General features: G+C 45.6%; 1 protein-coding gene across 2 annotated transcripts; it reads right to left on the bottom strand.

The window, feature by feature from the left end:
• Positions 1 to 2,630: 2,630 nt before the first annotated feature.
• On the bottom strand, positions 2,631 to 18,143 carry PLK3 (polo like kinase 3). 2 transcript variants are annotated; one of them, XM_053392594.1, is made up of 15 exons: positions 17,824 to 18,143; positions 13,544 to 13,651; positions 13,329 to 13,445; positions 11,836 to 11,965; positions 11,473 to 11,560; positions 10,125 to 10,220; positions 8,212 to 8,410; positions 7,581 to 7,707; positions 6,957 to 7,066; positions 6,728 to 6,848; positions 5,960 to 6,043; positions 5,350 to 5,512; positions 4,569 to 4,698; positions 3,863 to 3,973; positions 2,631 to 3,266 (listed from the first exon to the last, which is right to left on the bottom strand). In XM_053392594.1, exons 1-15 carry the CDS (start codon positions 18,019 to 18,021, stop codon positions 3,072 to 3,074), a joined length of 1,977 nt encoding a protein of 658 aa, XP_053248569.1. In that variant the 5' UTR covers positions 18,022 to 18,143; the 3' UTR covers positions 2,631 to 3,071. The 2 variants fall into 2 exon arrangements, with proteins under 2 accessions (XP_053248569.1, XP_053248570.1); XM_053392595.1 differs by lacking the exon at positions 17,824 to 18,143 and adding an exon at positions 17,004 to 17,069.
• Between the last annotated feature and the right edge of the window lie 576 nt (positions 18,144 to 18,719).

Genomic DNA, 18,719 nt, shown 5'->3' with positions numbered 1-18,719 from the left:
TGCAATGTCTAAATCAGTTCTCACAAGTAGGAACATCTCAGCCACTTTCAAACAGCTGCAAGAGATTTCCGTACTGGACATAACTTCATGCTTGAACCAGCCTCCAGCCATGTTGCCTGTGTACAGGGAAGTCCCCAGCGTTCATGCTCTGCCTAGACCAAAATAGCCTTTGCTTCTGTTACTCATGTGCTTTGGTAACCACCCATTTGGATAACCGCCATGCATTGTATGCAGGATGCCTTTGAAAATGTTCCAGAAACTTCAATTGGTCCCGAATAAGCCTGCAAGATTAGATGTTTTGATCATGTTACACCAGTGCTCTCTCATCAGCACTGACTTCCAGTCCATTTCCACTTCCAATTTCCCACCCCGATCTGGCAACAGTGATCCATGCGACAGTCACCTCCAGGCTTGACTACTGTAATTCACTCTATGCAGGGCTGCCTTGAAACTGTCCTACAAACTCCAGCGGGTGCAGAATGCTTCAGTGAGGCTCCTCATGGGATCCCTGCCATGGGATCATACTCACCCAGTGCTTTACCTGTTGCACTGGCTCCCGGTGGAGTACAGGGTCAGGTTCAAGGTGCTGGTTTTGACCTTTAAACCCCTTTGTGGCTTAGGGCCCTCGTATTTACGGGACCACCTCTCCTGGTATGCCCCACAGAGGACCTTAAGGCCCATGAATAACCACAGTTTAGAGGTCCCGGGCCTTAAGGAAGTCAGACTATCCTTCACCAGGGCCAGGGCCTTTTCAGTGATGGTTCCGAACTGGTGGAATGCTCTGTCCCATGAGACTAGGGCCCTTCAGGATTTAACCTCCTTCCGTCGGGCCTGTAAGACAGAGCTATTCCACCTGGCCTTTAATTTGAATTCAGCCTGATCTTTTATTTCCCTCCCCTCCCCCTCCTCTTTTATGAAACTTACCCGCTCTGAGATCCCACAACTAATTCTCCCCTGGCCTCCTTGCTGGCCCAAGTAGGACTAATTCAGCCAGCTAGCCCTGGTGACTATCTAATGCTTATTAGATGGATTTCCCCCAAATTGATTTCTTAACTTTGAATTTTATTGTTATTCGTGTTTTTATACTCTATTTTATGCTGCTTCTACAATTAAGTGTTTTAAATTTGTTGTTAGCTGCCCTGAGCCGAGTTTTCTGAACCGGGAAGGGTGGGGTATAAATAAAAATGTATTATATATTATAATTCCCAATTCTGTTTTTGATCTTTAAATCCCACTCAATGGCTTCCTCCCAGACTTTGAGATCAAGTTCAGAGATCCCTTTCCAGGTGACCCCAACAAGTGCAGTAGAGATTTATTGGGAAGAGGGTTTTTTTGGCAGCGGGATCCTGACAGTGCAATGCCCAGGAATGCACCTTCTTTGATTTCTCTAGCACCAGGTGAATTTTGTTCCCCAAACTAAGTATATAAAAGAATCTCTTTTTGCTGCTGCTTGAGCGGAAGTTGTTTTTTATTATCTGTAGCTAATGTTGTATTGCTAGCTAGCACATGATGTATGTCTACTGTCTATGTAAGTGCACACCTGCCAAGTTTCCTCTGGGGACATGCTAATATATGAAGCAGCTTTCCATAGCACGAATATGTCATAGTAGTCTAGACCAAGGAAACATTGATACAGCTTTTTATTTGCCTCGCCGGCAGCCCCAATGAAACTCCTAACCACCAATGAGACACCTACAAAGTAACCATTGTTCTTTTGCTTTTAAATAAAAATGAGTTTTATTGTAATCAAGACAGCTGGGTTTTTGGAGACATGGTGTGCAATGATTGACAAGACACAGGTGCAAAATAAATAGCTCATAAATACATAAATAAATCTTAGGATGTTCACACCATTTAGGCTCCATAGCTGGACAAATAGTCTTGTCAAGTTCAAAACATTAAACTGGCAGCTTCCAACGAAGCCGTTCAAGTCTGTACCATGGCAATTTACAGAATCCCTCTGCTGCATCTTGGAATGAAAACAGCTGAGAAAATGAGGCAAACAGGGTGTTTCACAGTCTCAGCACAAAAAGAAAAAAAAATCCCATTTGCCTAATTAGTGTAAAAGTTCCATTATCCAACATGTACCTTTGCAGCCTCGAGTGCTTAGCAGCAGCAGCACTAGGTATTTGAATTAACCCTGATTTCAGGGTGAAGATTCAGCTATTCCTCCCAAATTAAAGAGTTGTAGCAGTTCTTCTCTACCAATTCCAGAAGGCAGCCAGCTGGCTCTTCAGCTAACTACAGTCCCCCAAGGATTGTGGTAGTCCTATCACAGCTAAAGCAGGGAAGCAGTTTGTCTGATCTTGTGCCTCTGCAGCATCCGTTTCTGCTGCCCTTCTTAGCAGAGCAGCCACACCCAATTCACAGATTTCTTGTTTGGTCCATGAGTCAGAACCAGCCAAGGATTAGGCAAGTAATGCAACTCTGAGCAAAAAAAAACCAAAAAAACTGCATTCCACGGGAAGGCAGCGGTAGTGTTGCAAGAGCCTGAAATGGCTCACAACAGAAATCACTTGATTTAGCCTGAATACATGAACTGGACTCGCAGCCCTTTAACCCTTCAGACTCTGAGATGCCAAGATCCAACAGCAGATTTGGCATTAGGCACTGGACAAAACTCAGAAAACTTTTAAAAAAAAAGATTTGCTATTACCCTCACTACTTGTTTCCCATGGAGTGTATGGATCACAGATTCTCCCCTCCCCATGAACAAGCCAATGTGCATAACCATCTGTGCAAAGGCCACACAGGAGTAAAGGCAATTATCTCTACTCCTCCTCTCCAGTGTGGACTGGAGCAGTCATGTCAAAGCAAGTGAAAAAAAATCCCATTTCTTTAACAATAACAAAAAGTCATTAGGTGGCTAGCATCCCAGAAGTTGATGGATTCTGAAGAAGGGTTTGGCCCAATCTGAGTGCAGTTTGGGTTTTGAAGTTATCCCTTGTAGAAAGGCATGTGACTAAGGAAGAATTCTGATGTCTCAAGCGTTGCCTTCTCCTGCACCGTTAACATCAAAGCTCTTGGAAGAACAGAAAGGGCCAAGGATACCAGGTGTCCACCCTGTAGCCTTATGCATCCACTCGCTGTTGAAGCAGCTTAAGGATGTATTTGAGCCTACGCTGGAGCTCCGGTGAACAGCCAAGTTCTGCAATGCTGCTGAGCTTGTAGGTGTAGGAATTCCTGTCACGGTTTATGTAGGTGAGGAGGCAGGTGTGGTCAGGTTTGCTGAAGATCACCTTGGTATGATCATTGTAGAAGTTCACCTAGAATAAAGGAACACAACAGACATTTAATACTTGTGCCTCTTTCTGTGTAGCACTCCTTACCCTTTGGGACTCCCAACTCAATTGGGTTTAGCCATCAACCACAGCCTGCACCTAGGTATCTGCTAGCATAGCCTTAATATGGAGTGTAGTTTTATGCCCCCACCACAGACATCTCCATCTAAGTGGAAACAAAGGGCAAATTGCTGAAGGGATAGGAATCCAGATTTAGAAAAGGGCCTATGGGAATCAGATAGGTTTCAGTATTTGTAGAGGTGCTTTAAAATGTGTTAGAATTCATAATTTCAAGACACCAGCTGCTACTCAAAAATAGCAGAGTAACCATAACAAACTGAATGTGCTCTACAAAGCAGATAGCCCAGCATCTACTTTCAGCTTAGCATCCACATTCTCAGAAGCACTCCACAGAAAGCTTCTTTCCAAAGCAAAAGGCAACACTTCAGATTATACCCCACACAATAGTTATAGCAACTGAGCTGAGGTATGGATATGAAACACCAGCATGTGTCACCTCCATCAATAGGTAGGACATAGGGCCTACGTAATCTACTAAAAAGACTTGGTGCCATTATTACCTGAAAGGTTCCATTGCTAAAAAGCATCAATAAGGCTTGATTAGTCTTCACCCATTGTAGAAGCAACAGTGGAACCTGTCCAGTCTCATCTATGCTGGGTAAGTCTCCTCCCTGAGATTTTTTGGAGGGGGGAATGGAGAGAAGGGAAGAAAAAAGAGAAATTAGAGAATCATTGGCACCACATGACTGGCTTAGTCCTAGCAGTTGTTTTTCCGTATAACTTTATCCCTAACACTACTGCCAAGCCAAAGGAGAAGATAAGTACCAGCCAAATTCAAGGAACATGAATTAGCACATCCATTTAATGGATCATCTCTGCTTTGGGAAAGGAAGTCCTACTCCATCCACCAATCGAGACTTTGAGTACATGAAGTAGTCAAAGATGTGAGCAGGCACGGCAAGGCAACTAGGAGTGCAGAATCTGGCAGTAAAGAGCCCACCAAATACATGCTTTGGTGTTTGGAGCCACGAACCAAAGTTTGGCCAATATGATGAAAGCTTCAGTGCTTTCAGGTGTATCCCACAAGACCTCAAGGGAGGCTCTTCCTATGAACGTTGAATATGGTCAAACATACTTGAGAGCAAGGGGGAATGTTCTCTGCTAAAACGCAACTCGTGTTTTCTGCATCGAGCTGAGTCGTCAGCAAGCCACTGCAACTAACTCTGTACACACATACCAACTACGCCAAGCCAGGCAGCTGCTCACCTTCATTAGATGCTGTTCCATATATGAGGCAAAGTACTGCAGGACACCCATCTGCCCCTGCAGCTGCTCAGGGACAGCTGAAGCCGGGAAGGAGAAATGCTTGCTGTTTGTCAGGTTGTAATGCACTTTCCTGAAGGGAAAGAGAATGCAGTTAGCTGCAGTAGCCAGATTGTAGTCATGAAACTTCAGCTTCAGTTTATGAAACTGGTCTATCTGCTATGCTCCAAAAAAACCATACCCTTAAAGGTTGTCTGTTCCTTATTGAATCAGACCTTTTGCATCATCCCAAGACAAACCCCCATGTGGGCAAACACAGACTGTCCCCACAACCATAAGATCATAAAGATAGAGCCTGATTCAACTAAGTGCATTCAACTAGCTGAAACCAGTGCAAGGGTGCCTGCTATTGCAAACTGGACTTGCCCTCTCCTCCTCAATCTACTGGGGGGCAGGGGTTGGTAGAACCGCCAGAACACACAGGGAGAAGGGAGGTCATTCTGCCTAGCAAGCAGAAATGCTCACACTAAAAAAATACTTCCTTCAGCACAATGTTCAACTCCTCCCACAATCTAGTCCTCTAGCCTTGCTCCAAATAGGGGAAGCCCCTTCTCCCATGCTTGTGGGTTACTCAAGAATTTGATCCATACAATATATTGCAGTCCCCCTCACCACACCAGAAGGTGGCCAAGTAGGACCTGAGTCCTAGTCAAGGTAGGCCATGACTACACTTCTACACTTCCCAACCTCAAAACCCTCCAGGAAGTCCATTTCTTCCACTCACTTCCAGTTGGCAGAGAGGGCCATATGAGTTCCATCGTTGAAGAGGACACCAATGCTGTGGTTGGAGAGCTGATAGCCAAAACCATACTTGTTGGAATAGTCCACCCACTTGCTCACCCAGACAAAGTGCTCATGGCAAGCCAGGGAAGCAGGATTCCTCTCAGCTGGACAGGGAAGAAAGGTACTCATTAAATAAAGCTAATAGGTTCAAACCTATTTCAAAAGTGGTACTGAAATGAGGTTGAAAGAGAAGAGGTCATGCTTGGGATAGGAACAGAATCAGTCTCAACTTTCCTACTCCCAGATGTTGCAAATTAATAATTGGATTACCATTTATCTAGATAAATAGGTAGATGGACACACACACCACCCCTTAGTTTCTGCATTCCATCAGGATGCTACCTAAAAGAAGGTGGCCCTTATTCTGGATGACGACAAATATCAGGTAACCGAGATCCAGGGAGCCTGATGTTAAAAGCCTCTTTAGCAGGTTAGAGGAACTAGGGCTGCAACTCTCCTTCTCCTCCCTAATATCAACATCCAAGACAACAGTTCTTCCATTTGTCTCTAACCATCCCAGGGGTTGTGATACTCCCTGAAGCTTAAGTTACCTGGTGGCATGACAGATAGACAGTTCTTCAGAAGACCAATGGCTGATTCAATGACAGATGATGCTGTGACACAGTCTTCAAATACTAGTGGGTGGGGGAAAGAGGGGAAGAAGATAGTTAAGTTTTTACAAAATCAGCTTACATGGGCCAAGCTCAAGAGATTTTCTGCTCCCGAAGCTCAAAATTCAAATGGGAGTGGGAAGAGAAAGGATGAAGAACCTGTTGACCCCTTGCCCCCCTCTTGCTGGATTACAACTCTCATCATCTCCAACCACTGGCTATGCAGTCTAGGGCTGAAGGAAGTTGGGGCCCAACAACCTCTGCAGGGCCACAGCTTTTGCATCCTCAAATTAAGTCACTTCTAACATTAAGACCTACAGGACCCAGCCAAAAGACCATCGAACCCAGAATAGAATTCATTATCTAACCACGAGCAGAAATGATTTTTTTCAGAAACAATGGAGGATGTGACAGCAATGGCCTCCCCAATTGTCTCCAGTATCCAGAGTTACCCCGCCTCTAAGAATGGATTTGTTGTTCAGTTTCGATGACTGATAGGCATTGTGAGACTGAACCTGCCAGTTCAGAGTCGGTCTGCTCAAGACTTAAACTGCTTGTTGGCCCTACTGTCCACGATGAAGTGCTTCTCTGCTTTGCTCTTTAAGGCCCTCTACCACCCTGGGACTAGTCCTGACAGACAGCAGATTCCATCTGACCAAAATACACTGTTAAGGAGGAACTGCTAATTGAGAAATTGCCACTTCTCACCTTCACAGCTGCTGCTAGCCATTGTCCCACGAATAGACCTGGAGATAGATTTCTGTGAGCCTTCCTCTGCTACCGTATCTACTGGGCTAGAGCCGGGACTCTGACCATTCAAAGGAGTGACCTAAGGAGACAGAAAGTCTGATCAGCACATAGCAGGGTAACTTCCTGGTTTCTCTTTCCTTCCTCTGAAAGCCACAACTGAACAGCCAAGTTCCTGCAGTTAGTTTACCTCATTCCCTTCGACAGTTTTGTGGCTCAGTTGCCTACAGATGGAGGTCTTCACAAGGCCTGTTACCAGCTTGGAGATATCATCTCTCTCTTCTGAAGGAGCCTTCTTAACTAAAGTAAGAAGAATACGAGTTAATAAGATCCTAACACAAAGTCAACAGGACATGGCTGCAGATATTGCTTAAAGTAGACTCTGTCAAGTACATACATTAGGGGTTAGGGACTGACATGGGAGTTCTAGGGGTTGCTCTGGCTTGGCCACTTGGAGTTAATTTAAGGATCCAAGTGGCAAGCCTCCTTTCCCCATATTCTTCTATTCCATGCGTCAGGTGGTGAAGGGCTGCAGTGTCTAGAGTTTATTGCCAATCCCAGTATCTCCCAGTTTCCCAATCCTGCAGATGAAACATCAAGGGAAAACTAGTGGCTACCTCCACGCAGGACCAACATGTTGCTATTAGCCTCATGCCTTGCTTATGTGCTTCCCAAAAGCATATTGTTGGCCTTGGCAGGAACCAAACACTGAGCTAGGTGACTGAGCAGGGCTCTTATTAAGCAGAAGTGTGAGCATAAGTTTTCACAGGGGCTACAGCCAGCTCCCAGAACAAGAGGTCAACGTGCAACTTACCTTTTGACTTCCTTTTCCCAAAGAGAGTCTTTGTGACCTTAACAAACAGGCTCCTGGCAGGGTTGGGGGGGTTCAGTTCTGGCACCATCACACAGCTGCTTGGCGGGAGCTTATCAGGCGTGTATCCCTTTAAAGTTGAGAAAACTAATTAGTGAAGCTGAGCTATGCATCAGAACAGACTGTACACAATATACTGGACCAATGGCAGCTTCTTCAAGGCCCTATTGCCAATCAACAGGATTTGGCCACATTCACAAGTTTTGCAAGTCCTCTAAATCACATGCACCCTTGGAAAGCGTATAATAACCAGGCAGCATAGAGCAAAGATATCTGAGGATTGTTAAGCGATAATTAGAAGCAGGATGTAATTATCTAAATTGCAATCCAGACAGGATCCCAGGAGCTAACACCCATATTAATAGAACACTGCCATTCCAATAATGGTGGTGGCCCAGTCATAGACTCCATATGAATAGGAAGAAGTTATCACCCCAAGAAAGAGACATTGCCACTTCTCACTTTACAGCATGTTGTGTAGCCTAGCTTACTACCTTGGCAGTGACATCGCTAACACACACACACACACACACACACACACACACACACACACACACACAGGATTGCTGCTCACTTTGGTGAAGAACTCATGGTCCAAGATCTCCTCCAGCGTGAAGCGGTCCTGAGGGTTGCGTTTCAAGATGCCAACAAGCAGGTTCTTGGCTGGTAGGGAAAGGAAGGCTGGGAGCGTGTAGGTGACATGCTTGATACACTTGTAGGTCTCCTTGAGGTCAGAAGTCTCAAAAGGGGGGGTCCCACACAGCAACGTGTACCTGAGGGGTGGGGAGAAGAAAGGTGGCAAGTGGTGAATTCACTCAGTGCTGAGGAGACTCAAGAATAGTTCTGGCCTAGCAGCCTGCCCTTGGCAGCCTCCATGAGCACATGACTCAGCAACAACTCTGGAGGAAGTCTGACAGGCGGCAACACCCAGTTAAGTGCTCCCTGTAATGAAGCTCATAAGACACTGCTGTTGCTTCAGGTGCTTGCAGACCGGAGGCACATCCGGAGAGCAAGTGACAGCCCTTCCATGTGATCAGAGCTAGCAAGCCAAGCCTTTCTAGAAGAGGTTCTGTGCCTAGCTGAAAACTGGGAAAAGGAGAGAAGGAGGGATCTCCCCTTTGCAGTCACCAGGTTCTAGGCTACTCTTCCCTCACCCCCCAGCACTCAAGATAAAAATTTCCATTTACTGCGCTGTGAAAACTTAACAGGAAGCTGTGGCTAACCAGGGCAAAGACAGCTGAAGGCACAAACTATTTTTTAAGACGACACTCCGGAAAGCAGCCGAATAGCACCTGAGCCAAATAGCCAGCTGTGAACCACAGGCCAGCCACTTTTTCCATTTGTTCTAATGAAATTGTCAATAAGATTGTGGAAGATTAGCAGCAGCTTTGTGGTGTTTTGAGTTTCATCAAATAAACAGATTTGTCCTTAAAACAGACCATCTTATATATGGCCCAGAAATACATTTAAGCAGTCATTTTGGGCAAAGCTTTATGGGTCTAGTTGCAGTCAAGCTATGCTAGCAACATATGCTCAGCATACAAGCATCTTTTATCTAATACTCAGACCAATACTTCCATTGCTCAGGGGACCCAACAGGTAGCCTGAATTCCACACTACTATCATAGCCAAGAGCACTTAAAATAAATTGGCAAAGCCCTCAGCTTTATCAACCTCTGAAAAGCTTCAACCACTACTTTCCCTCTTAAAATGTCCTCAGTAAGCGTTTGTGAGCTTCATCTAGTGCAGAACATGGTGCAGTACGCTGTCAAGCTGACACAAGCGCTTCAGCATTTGTAGGAAGCAATAGGGAGGCAATAAGCACTTAGCAAGGAGCCCTACAAAGCTGTTTTCAATTTGATCCCAATATACTTGGAGCAAACTGATTCCTCACTCCACCAATCTCCAATAACCCCGACTTCAATTACCACCTGTCTGTTTGAGCCCCAGATAGAGGGATATGCAGTGGTGCTCTGTGGCTAACTAACAATTTCCCCCACAAAGCCATCAACATTTTTTGAGGAGACGAATCCTTTGTTTAAAGCAAGGTGTCAACAGCTGGAATTTAGGCTGCTTAGCTGCATGCAGACTCCATGCTTCATGCATTTAATTTCATCGCCACTTCTCTTTAGGGTTCCTGCATTTGCCGCCCACTCCAAGCTTTTGCTTGTAGCCTATTATTTTTTAGTACTTAATCTTCAACAAGCTTTAAGTTGTGCTAGGCAACCTTTCTCAACCTGTGGGTCCCCAGATGTTGTTGGACTACAACTCCCATCACCCCTAGCTAGCAAGGCCAGAGATTAGGGGTGATGGGAATTGTAGTCCAACAACATCTGGTTGAGAACCACTGTGCTAGAACATGCTGGCCAAAGAATCCTGCTTCCTCCCATTTAGCTATACAAAAAGAGCTAAAAAGCCAAGAAGTTGCAGCACTGAAACAGGCCTGCAAGAAGCCTTCAGAGGGGGAAAAACGTGCTTTGGACTTACATGACACAGCCCAAAGACCACACATCTGACTCCGGCCCGTGCCCTTGTCGCAGGAGCACTTCGGGGGCAAGGTAATTGGGGGTACCACAGATAGTCCTGGAAGCAAACACACATAGGATCATTAGTTGGGCTACAGCAGGGATTCCTCGCCATGTCGGCAGTACAAAAAGGGAAGTTCTGGCATAGGAAATGCTGCTGCCGGAAGTGTAAAGGGGAAAGGGTATGCCTCAGTGGTGGAGTGCATGCCTTGCATGCAGAACTCTGTCCCAGGCTCAATCCCTTGGCTATCAAGGACAAGTGGTCTGGCTCAGGGCAGCTTCGTTTGTGACATCTTAAGATCTTCTACCATAGACCATGCCAAGCCACACCAACCTCACTGAAGTTTCTACAGAAATACCACTTTCACAATATCCTCTCAGATTCATTTCCTACTGCAAAGATTTAAGCTGAGTAAACATGTACCTGGGGAAAGTTACAACATGTGATTCAATTAACCACAGAACTCTTATTTTAAAAAGGTCTCTTTTCCCCCTTTTTTAAAGAGTTCTACTGTTAGACGTTGGGCGTCCTCTTTTGCAATAGTACAGGCTGGATTATAGTTTCTTAACTCGAAGCAAACAGTGAACAAGGTTTATTTTACTACAATAGGATCACAGCTGATCAAGTGGGTAACAAAAACCCTGATCTGACAAGATCATTCTGCCAGTTTTCAATGCTGCAGCTGAGGCTCTGACTGGCGCATCTCACTGTAGCTCCTTTTCCAGCCCCCTGGTGCCCCTGCAACATGTGAATGAACCAACCAATACCATACTACTTTGCTGCGTGAGCCTCCCAGTAGCCTCAGTCACATCTTTCTGACTAGAATTGCAATAGTACTGACTCGGCTGTCCCTTGCACCTATACCCACTCACTGCTACCCTGTTGTGTTAAGAACCCTTCCCCATCCAGAACTCCTTTCTACGCTGTATGCTTGCCCATCGCAGTTACAGCAGCAACACTTTGCATGAGGCAGAAATCCAATATAAGGTTGGGCATTGTTTCTCTCTGCTGTGCAAACATGTGGCTTCTGCCTTAGACAGAACTGCACACACAGTAACAGCTTTGTTCCTTTCACCACCAAGTTCCAGGCTGAAGCAAAGGAGTATTTCAAGTCCAGTGTCCCTGTTGTGCTCCAATTCCCCCTTCCCCAAACGCACACAGCTGCAAAGGGGTGTGTGTGGTGGGATAAACTGGCCAAGGAGACACTGTAAGAGAACCTCTTTACTGTGGAGTAAGCTAGGGCAGCATTCGACAATGAAAGAGCATCCGAAAGTGATCCAGGCAACATACAGAACATCAAGCCACCTACTTTTTTCGCTGGTCTGCAGGCTCCAGTCTGGCAGCCAAACCAAAGTCTCCAACTTTCAGTTCCATGTTTTCATTGATGAAAAAGTTACCTGCAACAGAAAATAACAGGGCTCTAAATGTCAAACACTGTGCAACTGTCTCAGCAGTTCCTCCTCTAGATACCTAGAAGACAAAGCTGTGCTTATTCCCCACAGAACAGCATTTCCTGAATAGGCTTTAGTATCTAGAAACCCAGTTATTGTATTTTTAAAATGCAAGTTTCTAAGATACAAGGAGATTAGATGCTGACTTCTGAAGGTTACTTCAACCTCAACAATACAAATTCGCTCCCAAATGAAGAAGAGAGCAGCTATGTTGCACATACCCAGTTTCAGATCCCGGTGCAGGATGCCCTTAAGGTGGAGGTATTTCAAGGCAGAGATGATCTGTTTGAGGTAATATCGGACCTCTGCCTCCAGAAGGGTGTGCCGGGATTTCCAGATATGTGCCAAAGACTGCAAGAGAAAAGGTTTGGTTAAAGAGATGCTCTTGCAGACTTATTAGTCTAAGAATGACTAGTTGTCCTGGTGTATTGCAGGCAAGAACCAGGGTGGTGTAGTTGTTCCAGTATTAGTATTGGAAGCACCATATTCAAAGGACTCCTCAGCCATGAAGCTCACTGGGCAATGCTAAGCCAACCTCCTCTCAGGTTCAAAACAGTGGTTTGGGCAAGTATTCCAAAACTCTCACACACTTGTCTTCCACTATCAGATTCTCTTCCTTCTCCCATCCTAAACCTCTGAATCCAGCTAGGGATGCGTCTTCATGTTTTATGGCTTCTCTAAAATTAATCTCTTTTCAGGGTTCCAAGATGTGCTACAATGTGCCCTTTATACACGAGGCTAGTCATAAGTCCAGGGGGATTTACTAGACCTCTCCCAACAGTTATTCCAAAATGGATGTGAAGACTGCAGATTTAATCATGCAAGGCTTACAAGCAAGCCGAATGAAGATAAACGAACTCTATTAAACATTAAGAAATGCAACTGAAGTGCACCAAGAAAAGGCTCTAGACAGCAATAACCAGTTCTGTTTTAGCAAAATGAAGTTCCTGTGTGAAATCCTGGATCCAATCCCAATTCCTTCTATACAAGCACTATTCCAACAAGTAATCCTTGCAGGGCAGTTTTATATCAAGTTTGATCTCTCCCAGAGCAGCCAAAGCCATTAAGATGCCAGTGGCTGACTTACTGTGTTTACAGGGGTTTGAACTGCAAACAGAGAACAAGCAGCTAAAATAGCATGACTGTTATGCATGGCAGCTGCAGCTTCCATGCCAAGGGCACCTGTATGACAGATTCTTATGCAAGCATTTGTGGAGCTGTATCATGCAAAGCAGGAGTATCAAATGGCAAACAGCAAATGTGCCAATTCAGTATCGGTAAGGAAACCTGCCTGTGAACATTCCTACATTCCCAAGGATGCTGAAAGAGGTCTGCCTGACCTACATGGTCCCCAGCACTCCTGGGAAATGTCTGACAGCAGCACTAATTGCCACTATTACTGGTCCTACTGCTTTGACACAATAAGAGGCATTCTAACCCAGCATCTCCCTGTGCTGCAGTAATATATCCCACCTTTTCCTACCATGTCTAATCATTACAGAAAACCATACTTTCATCCATTGTACCCATGGGAAGTATCCAGTGGGTGATATATCTAGTATAGGCAGAGGCCTGTTGTTCAATGCAAACCATTCTACAGGTTCTATTTCTGCTGCCCTTTGTTAGTGCAATAAAACATTGAGTCCAATAGAAATAAAGTATGCCTGATGGGGAGGTACAGGTTCCCTGTAGAGAAAGAAAAGTTGGGACTCACTTTCCTGCTGCAGTGCTCAAGGAAGATATAGATGTTCTCCGTATCCTCAAAATGATGTGAGAACTTCACGATGTGTTTGTGGTGCAGGTCTCTGTGCAACTCGATTTCATTGATGATCTGGAAGAAGCATAATCAGAAAGTTTAAGAGTTGGTAGCTAGGGATATGGCCAACACCCCAGCTATCCTCATTCTGCTCTGGACTCGGAGCTACATACCTTCTCCCGCTGGTGTGGCTTGGCCACTCTGCTGTGAGGAATGACCTTCACTGCATAGGTCTTGTTGCTCGAGAGGTCTGTTACTTCATAGCACCTTGCAAATCCACCCTGCAAACCAATAAGGCAGCAATTAGGAGGGTGGGCTAAAGAGAACTCCTTTCTTGTCCTTGATAGATTAGCAACTCATGGGAAGCATCTCAGGTCTCCTTTCCCCCTGGCACCTGTACCATCAATTTGACTTCTAAAATAAAAATAGGGGAACCGCGGTCTCCAGCCAAAGTGCTAGGACTATATTTGCCACCAAAACTAAGTCAACATAAAACACTAGTTGAGGATAGATTTTAAGGCTCTTCTTTTAAGGCATCACAAGTTACTGGAAGAACTGCCTGCTTTCATTCATGCGTATTGGGTATCAGAAGAGGAGTCCTTAGTTCAGAAGGTTGGTTGTACAGCATATGCTGTAGATACAGAAAATCTCCAGTTAAAAGGCTCCTAAGTAGTAGTGGAAAAACCATTTTTTCCTAGAGACACTGGAGGTCTGATGCTTGTCAATGATTGGACTTTGGACTGAGGTTCATGAGCCTGCTTTCAACATACTCAGCATTCTCTCAGATCTTCACCTAAAACTAGAACTAGACACATCAAGACCAAAAAAAGCAAGGATACAGGATTAGGACGGGATCCAATTCAGATCTAAGTAGGATGAGATCACAGAAAATGCAATTGCCGCATGACTAACAGCATTCTAACCTGAAGTGTGAGAAACATCTAACATACGCCTGAGATCACTGCCTTAGCACCTCAGGCAAAGTATACCAAAACAGGAACCCAGCCAGATGGCAAGAAACTAATGTGAACTCACCCTTCAAGTCCTTTAAGGATGGACTACTTCAAAACATGGTCATAGCCACTTAAGCACAGTAATATCTCAACCATGGTGCTAAAGAACAGACTCAATAATAAACTCAAATATTTCACGGGCTTCCAAGTTTTGTTTAAATAAGAGGGATCCAGCATCATAATTTCAAGTTTGGGAAACATGCCCAAGACATTTCTTTCATTCCATTCCATTCCCTCAGTGACATTGCAATATATTGAAATTATAACCTAGGCCAAGTATATGGCTCAATAAAATAAAAGTTCCATTCCAAGTCAGGAGGGGCAAGTTTGAGGAACTTGAACAGAGGAAGTCCACCATTTGTGTCCTGCCCCTTTGGATATTCAAAATTTATGGGCAAGTTTGTGTAACTTGAAAACCAACTTATTTTCATAATGGTAAACAAAATATTCTCCTAATTCAAACATTTGAGCATGTTATGTAGTGAAAACATTCCATTTTAAAGAAACAGTTCCACTTCTGACTATGGTTTAGCACATTCTCCAGGCATACATTTTATTTCATGTTACAGCTCTCACTATCCTAGGGTTTGTGTCTATTCCTTTGGGTTTCCCCACACCCATTGTCATCATGCTTTTTTTAACAGAATATGATTTAGTTTTCCTCACAAGACAACCAGCACTGAAGGAGGACTAGAGACAGGTTTTTCCAGCTGTAAAGAAAGTATATCTTTGCTGCAGCCCACACCTTACCTAAAATAAGCCTCACACCTATACAACATCCTGAACAAAGAGAAACCAGTTTCTCATAAAATCCTAGCTTGGGCATCAGCACAGAAACAGCTCTGGCTGGTATTGCCAGAAAGGATCTTTCAAAGAAGCAGTAAGAACAGGGGTTGGGGAGAGAGAGAGAATTATTCACACTGCCAAATTCGACATTAGCTCTGCTGCGTTTGGAAGTGCCAAGACACCCCCATACACAATGAGCAGATTTTCCATATGACACATCACATTGTTTGATGTAGGGCAAAAGGAACCAACCGACGCACCCCTCCTTCAAAGCACGATCTTCGAAACAATGCCAGCTTTGCTCACCAAGAGGAGAGATTTCCAGTGGAAATGCTGCTGCTTTTCCCCCACCCCCTACTCTGAAACCTGATTACACAGATTGCTCAATGAGCAAGGTGGTTTTGAGCCAGGGGAAAAAAATTGAATCAGAAGAGTTCTAATGCAAAAAAGAAAAATATATGCATAGTCTGGGAAACCAGTGTTTGCAATGCATATAACCAGGGCAGTCATGCAACATCTCAACAACTATTACCACAGTGTTGCATTTGATTTACTGTTCTAAAATGTTCTGTCATCTTTCTTCTTTCTAACTGCCAACAAAAAATGGCATTCTTTTGCAGACTTTGTTACTAAATCGGCTGTTGAGCAAAATTTGCATTTGCCAGGGAATGATGCTATAGAATGGAACAAAGGATGAATGGAACCCTGAAGGCCCCTGCTCCTTTAAGGGAACAGCAGACAGAAGGCCCCTTCTCCAATCACTGAAGTCCTTGCCTAGAATCCATTTGAGCATCTTTAGCAGGGGTAGGCAACCTAAGGCCCGGGGGCCAGATGCGGCCCAATCACCTTCTCAATCCAGCCCGTGGACAGACCAGGAATCAGCGTGTTTGTACACGAGTAGAATGTGTGCTTTTATTTCAAATGCATCTCTGGGTTATATGTGGGGCATAGGAATTCGTTCATTTCCCCCCAAAATATAGTCCAGCCCACCACATGGTCTGAGGGATGGTGGACCGGCCCACGGCTGAAAAAGGTTGCTGATCCCTGATCTTTAGCAAGCTCACATGGCTTCGCAACAGTAAGCATCAGATATGTGCTTATTATTATTATTAGGATTTTATAAACAATAATGTTATACAAGTATGTATACCAAGTTTCTCATGTCATTTGTATATCACAAAAATTGCATAATAAATGTGGAAAATATCTACAACGTATGTTTCAGGCAGAAACAGACACTCACCACCCTTCTGAAACCTCCATATTGCAGATTAGCAAGCCTCCAATAGCAATCTACTGCATGAGGTAAGCAAGCTACTTGACACTCCTGGATAAACATGAGAAACTGTTGGGATCCAATCCCCAAGTTGTCTGCTAAATTTTTTACATTTAGGCTCCACCGTTCTTCCAAGGAGGTCACAGTAGCATAATCTTAGCCCTGTACAGAACAGTTGGCAGAGACTATGACCAGCCTAAGGTAACTCAACAAACTTCATGCAAACAGAATTTTAAATATGGCCATCTACATCCCATCCCAGAACTCCAATCATGGTATCACACTAGCTCTCTGGAAGGTGTAAGGTATGGTGGTCAGCTTTCCCCAGCACCTACTTTGTTGAAGTAGGACTATAAATAATGCAGATTAAGTAATCTAAATCACCAACCATATCCCTTCCCCCCTCTCCCCCCCCCCAAATCCCTGTGGTCCATGTTGTACAAATAGTATAAGAATGCACTTGGGATCTGTTATGGCATCCCAGAACATATTCACTGAATTAGACCAGTAGTTGCAGTTCAGCATCTGCAAGAGAACCCAAAACCTAAAGAAACCCACCAGAAAACGGCTTACTAGTCGCCAAAGGGCTAAGAACAACGATTTGAACATCCGGTCCCAGACGTGCTTGACTCAGTCAAATGGAATCATAGCTGCCCTGGAGAAGTCCTAAGAGATGGCCTATTATATATTTTTTGGGGGAAAACAGCAGCCATTTCCCGCCTCCTATTCGTTCTCTCTCCCTCTCTCGCACCCCCCCAAACTAAGACCCACTTGGGTAGCTTAACCATTTCTATCTAGTCTTCTTTAAAAGCTCCGGTCGCTTTTAAACCATTTCTATCTAGTCTTCTTTAAAAGCTCCGGTCGTTGGGACGATTCCTCATTTGGGGGTGGGTGGACGGGGAAGAGCGCACTAAAATACGAAGTGGGGGAATGAATGACGAGTAGTTAAATATTAAAGCCCCATCTGCACCCGAAGCCCCACACAAAACGAGATTGGGGGGGGGAGAGAAAAAGAGTCGTGCCTCGACATGCCTGCCTCGGATCAAGCGGGAAGGCTTGGCGGGGGAAGGAAACCCTCCACGCGAGCAAATAGAGAACGAGAAGAGGGAGGATGGGAAGCGGATGAGGCACTTTTGGGTCCCCTATCGCGACAAGCCGCGGGTGCTGCTGTTCGTCACCCTATGCGAAAGTCTCCTCCGCCGTAACTCGCGGGTAGCTTTCGGGGTGGTGTGTCGGAATTGGCCCTTAAATCCACGATCCCTCACTAACCCAGCCCTGGCCGCACACGCTAGAAGCCGGCCGGCTCAGACTAGAAGGCAGCGGGGCTGGGAAGGGAGAAATTCCTTCGCCCACCGCTCTCCCAAGACGCCGCAGGTACCTTTCCAAGCAGGCGGCCTTTGCTGTAGGATCTGCCGGAGACCGGGTCGGTGATGATCCGCGTCGGTTCGGCTGGCTTCGGCTGCTCTACCCGGTCGGATTTGGGCGAAGTGACCGCGGGAGGCGAAGGCTTGTACAAATCCGAGCCCACCCCAGGGTCGCCGAACGGGTGCGGCTGGAGGAAGCAAGCGGGCTCCATGGCTGACGGGGCCCACTTACTGCGAGCGGGCCGGCCCTCTCCCCGGTTCTCTCTCCCCGCACAAAAATCACGTGGAGCCCCGGCAGTTTCGCGCGCGCACGCTGCCTCTACCCGCGGCCAGGGAATCCCGCGGCTTTTATCAATGAGCGCGGCAGACGTCACCGGCTAGGGAACCCTCCCTCCAGCCAGGGGGCGGGGTTAGTTTTTTAAAGCAGCCGCTGCCCGCTGGGAGTTGCGTGATGACTTTCTTTTTCTGCAAGGCCAAGGGGAAATTCGGAAGAATGCATGAAAGGGAACGAGAGAGATAAAAATAGCTTTTCCTCGCTCACTCCCTTCCCCCCGACCGAGGCCTTGGAGTATTAACAGTGGAGAGGCAGGCAAACCAATGAATCAAATCCAAAGTTGGCTTGAGCTCGGTTTTCCTAGGACAGTGAACTCTGCGTTGTTTCTTTCCAATCCATGAGCTAGTTTATGCTGTGGGGAAGATCCTCAGAAATTCCTCGTGTGGCTCAGTAGGGTTGTTTAGTAGGGCTCGGGAAGGGAAAGGGAGTGAGAGAGACCACTTGGGACATCATCCTACAGTTTATGTTGAGAGCACCATCTGGTTTTAAAACTAATTTTCAGCCTACTCCATCTTAACTGTGCTGGACTGGCTAGAGGAGTCTTCGTCAACCTGGTGCCCTCCACCTACCGTTGAG

This window comes from Podarcis raffonei, chromosome 6, assembly GCF_027172205.1.
Source record: "Podarcis raffonei isolate rPodRaf1 chromosome 6, rPodRaf1.pri, whole genome shotgun sequence".
In the NCBI taxonomy this organism is placed as follows: domain Eukaryota; kingdom Metazoa; phylum Chordata; class Lepidosauria; order Squamata; family Lacertidae; genus Podarcis; species Podarcis raffonei.
Note: the sequence above shows the minus strand (reverse complement) of the source record. Positions and strands in the feature narration are given on the sequence as shown.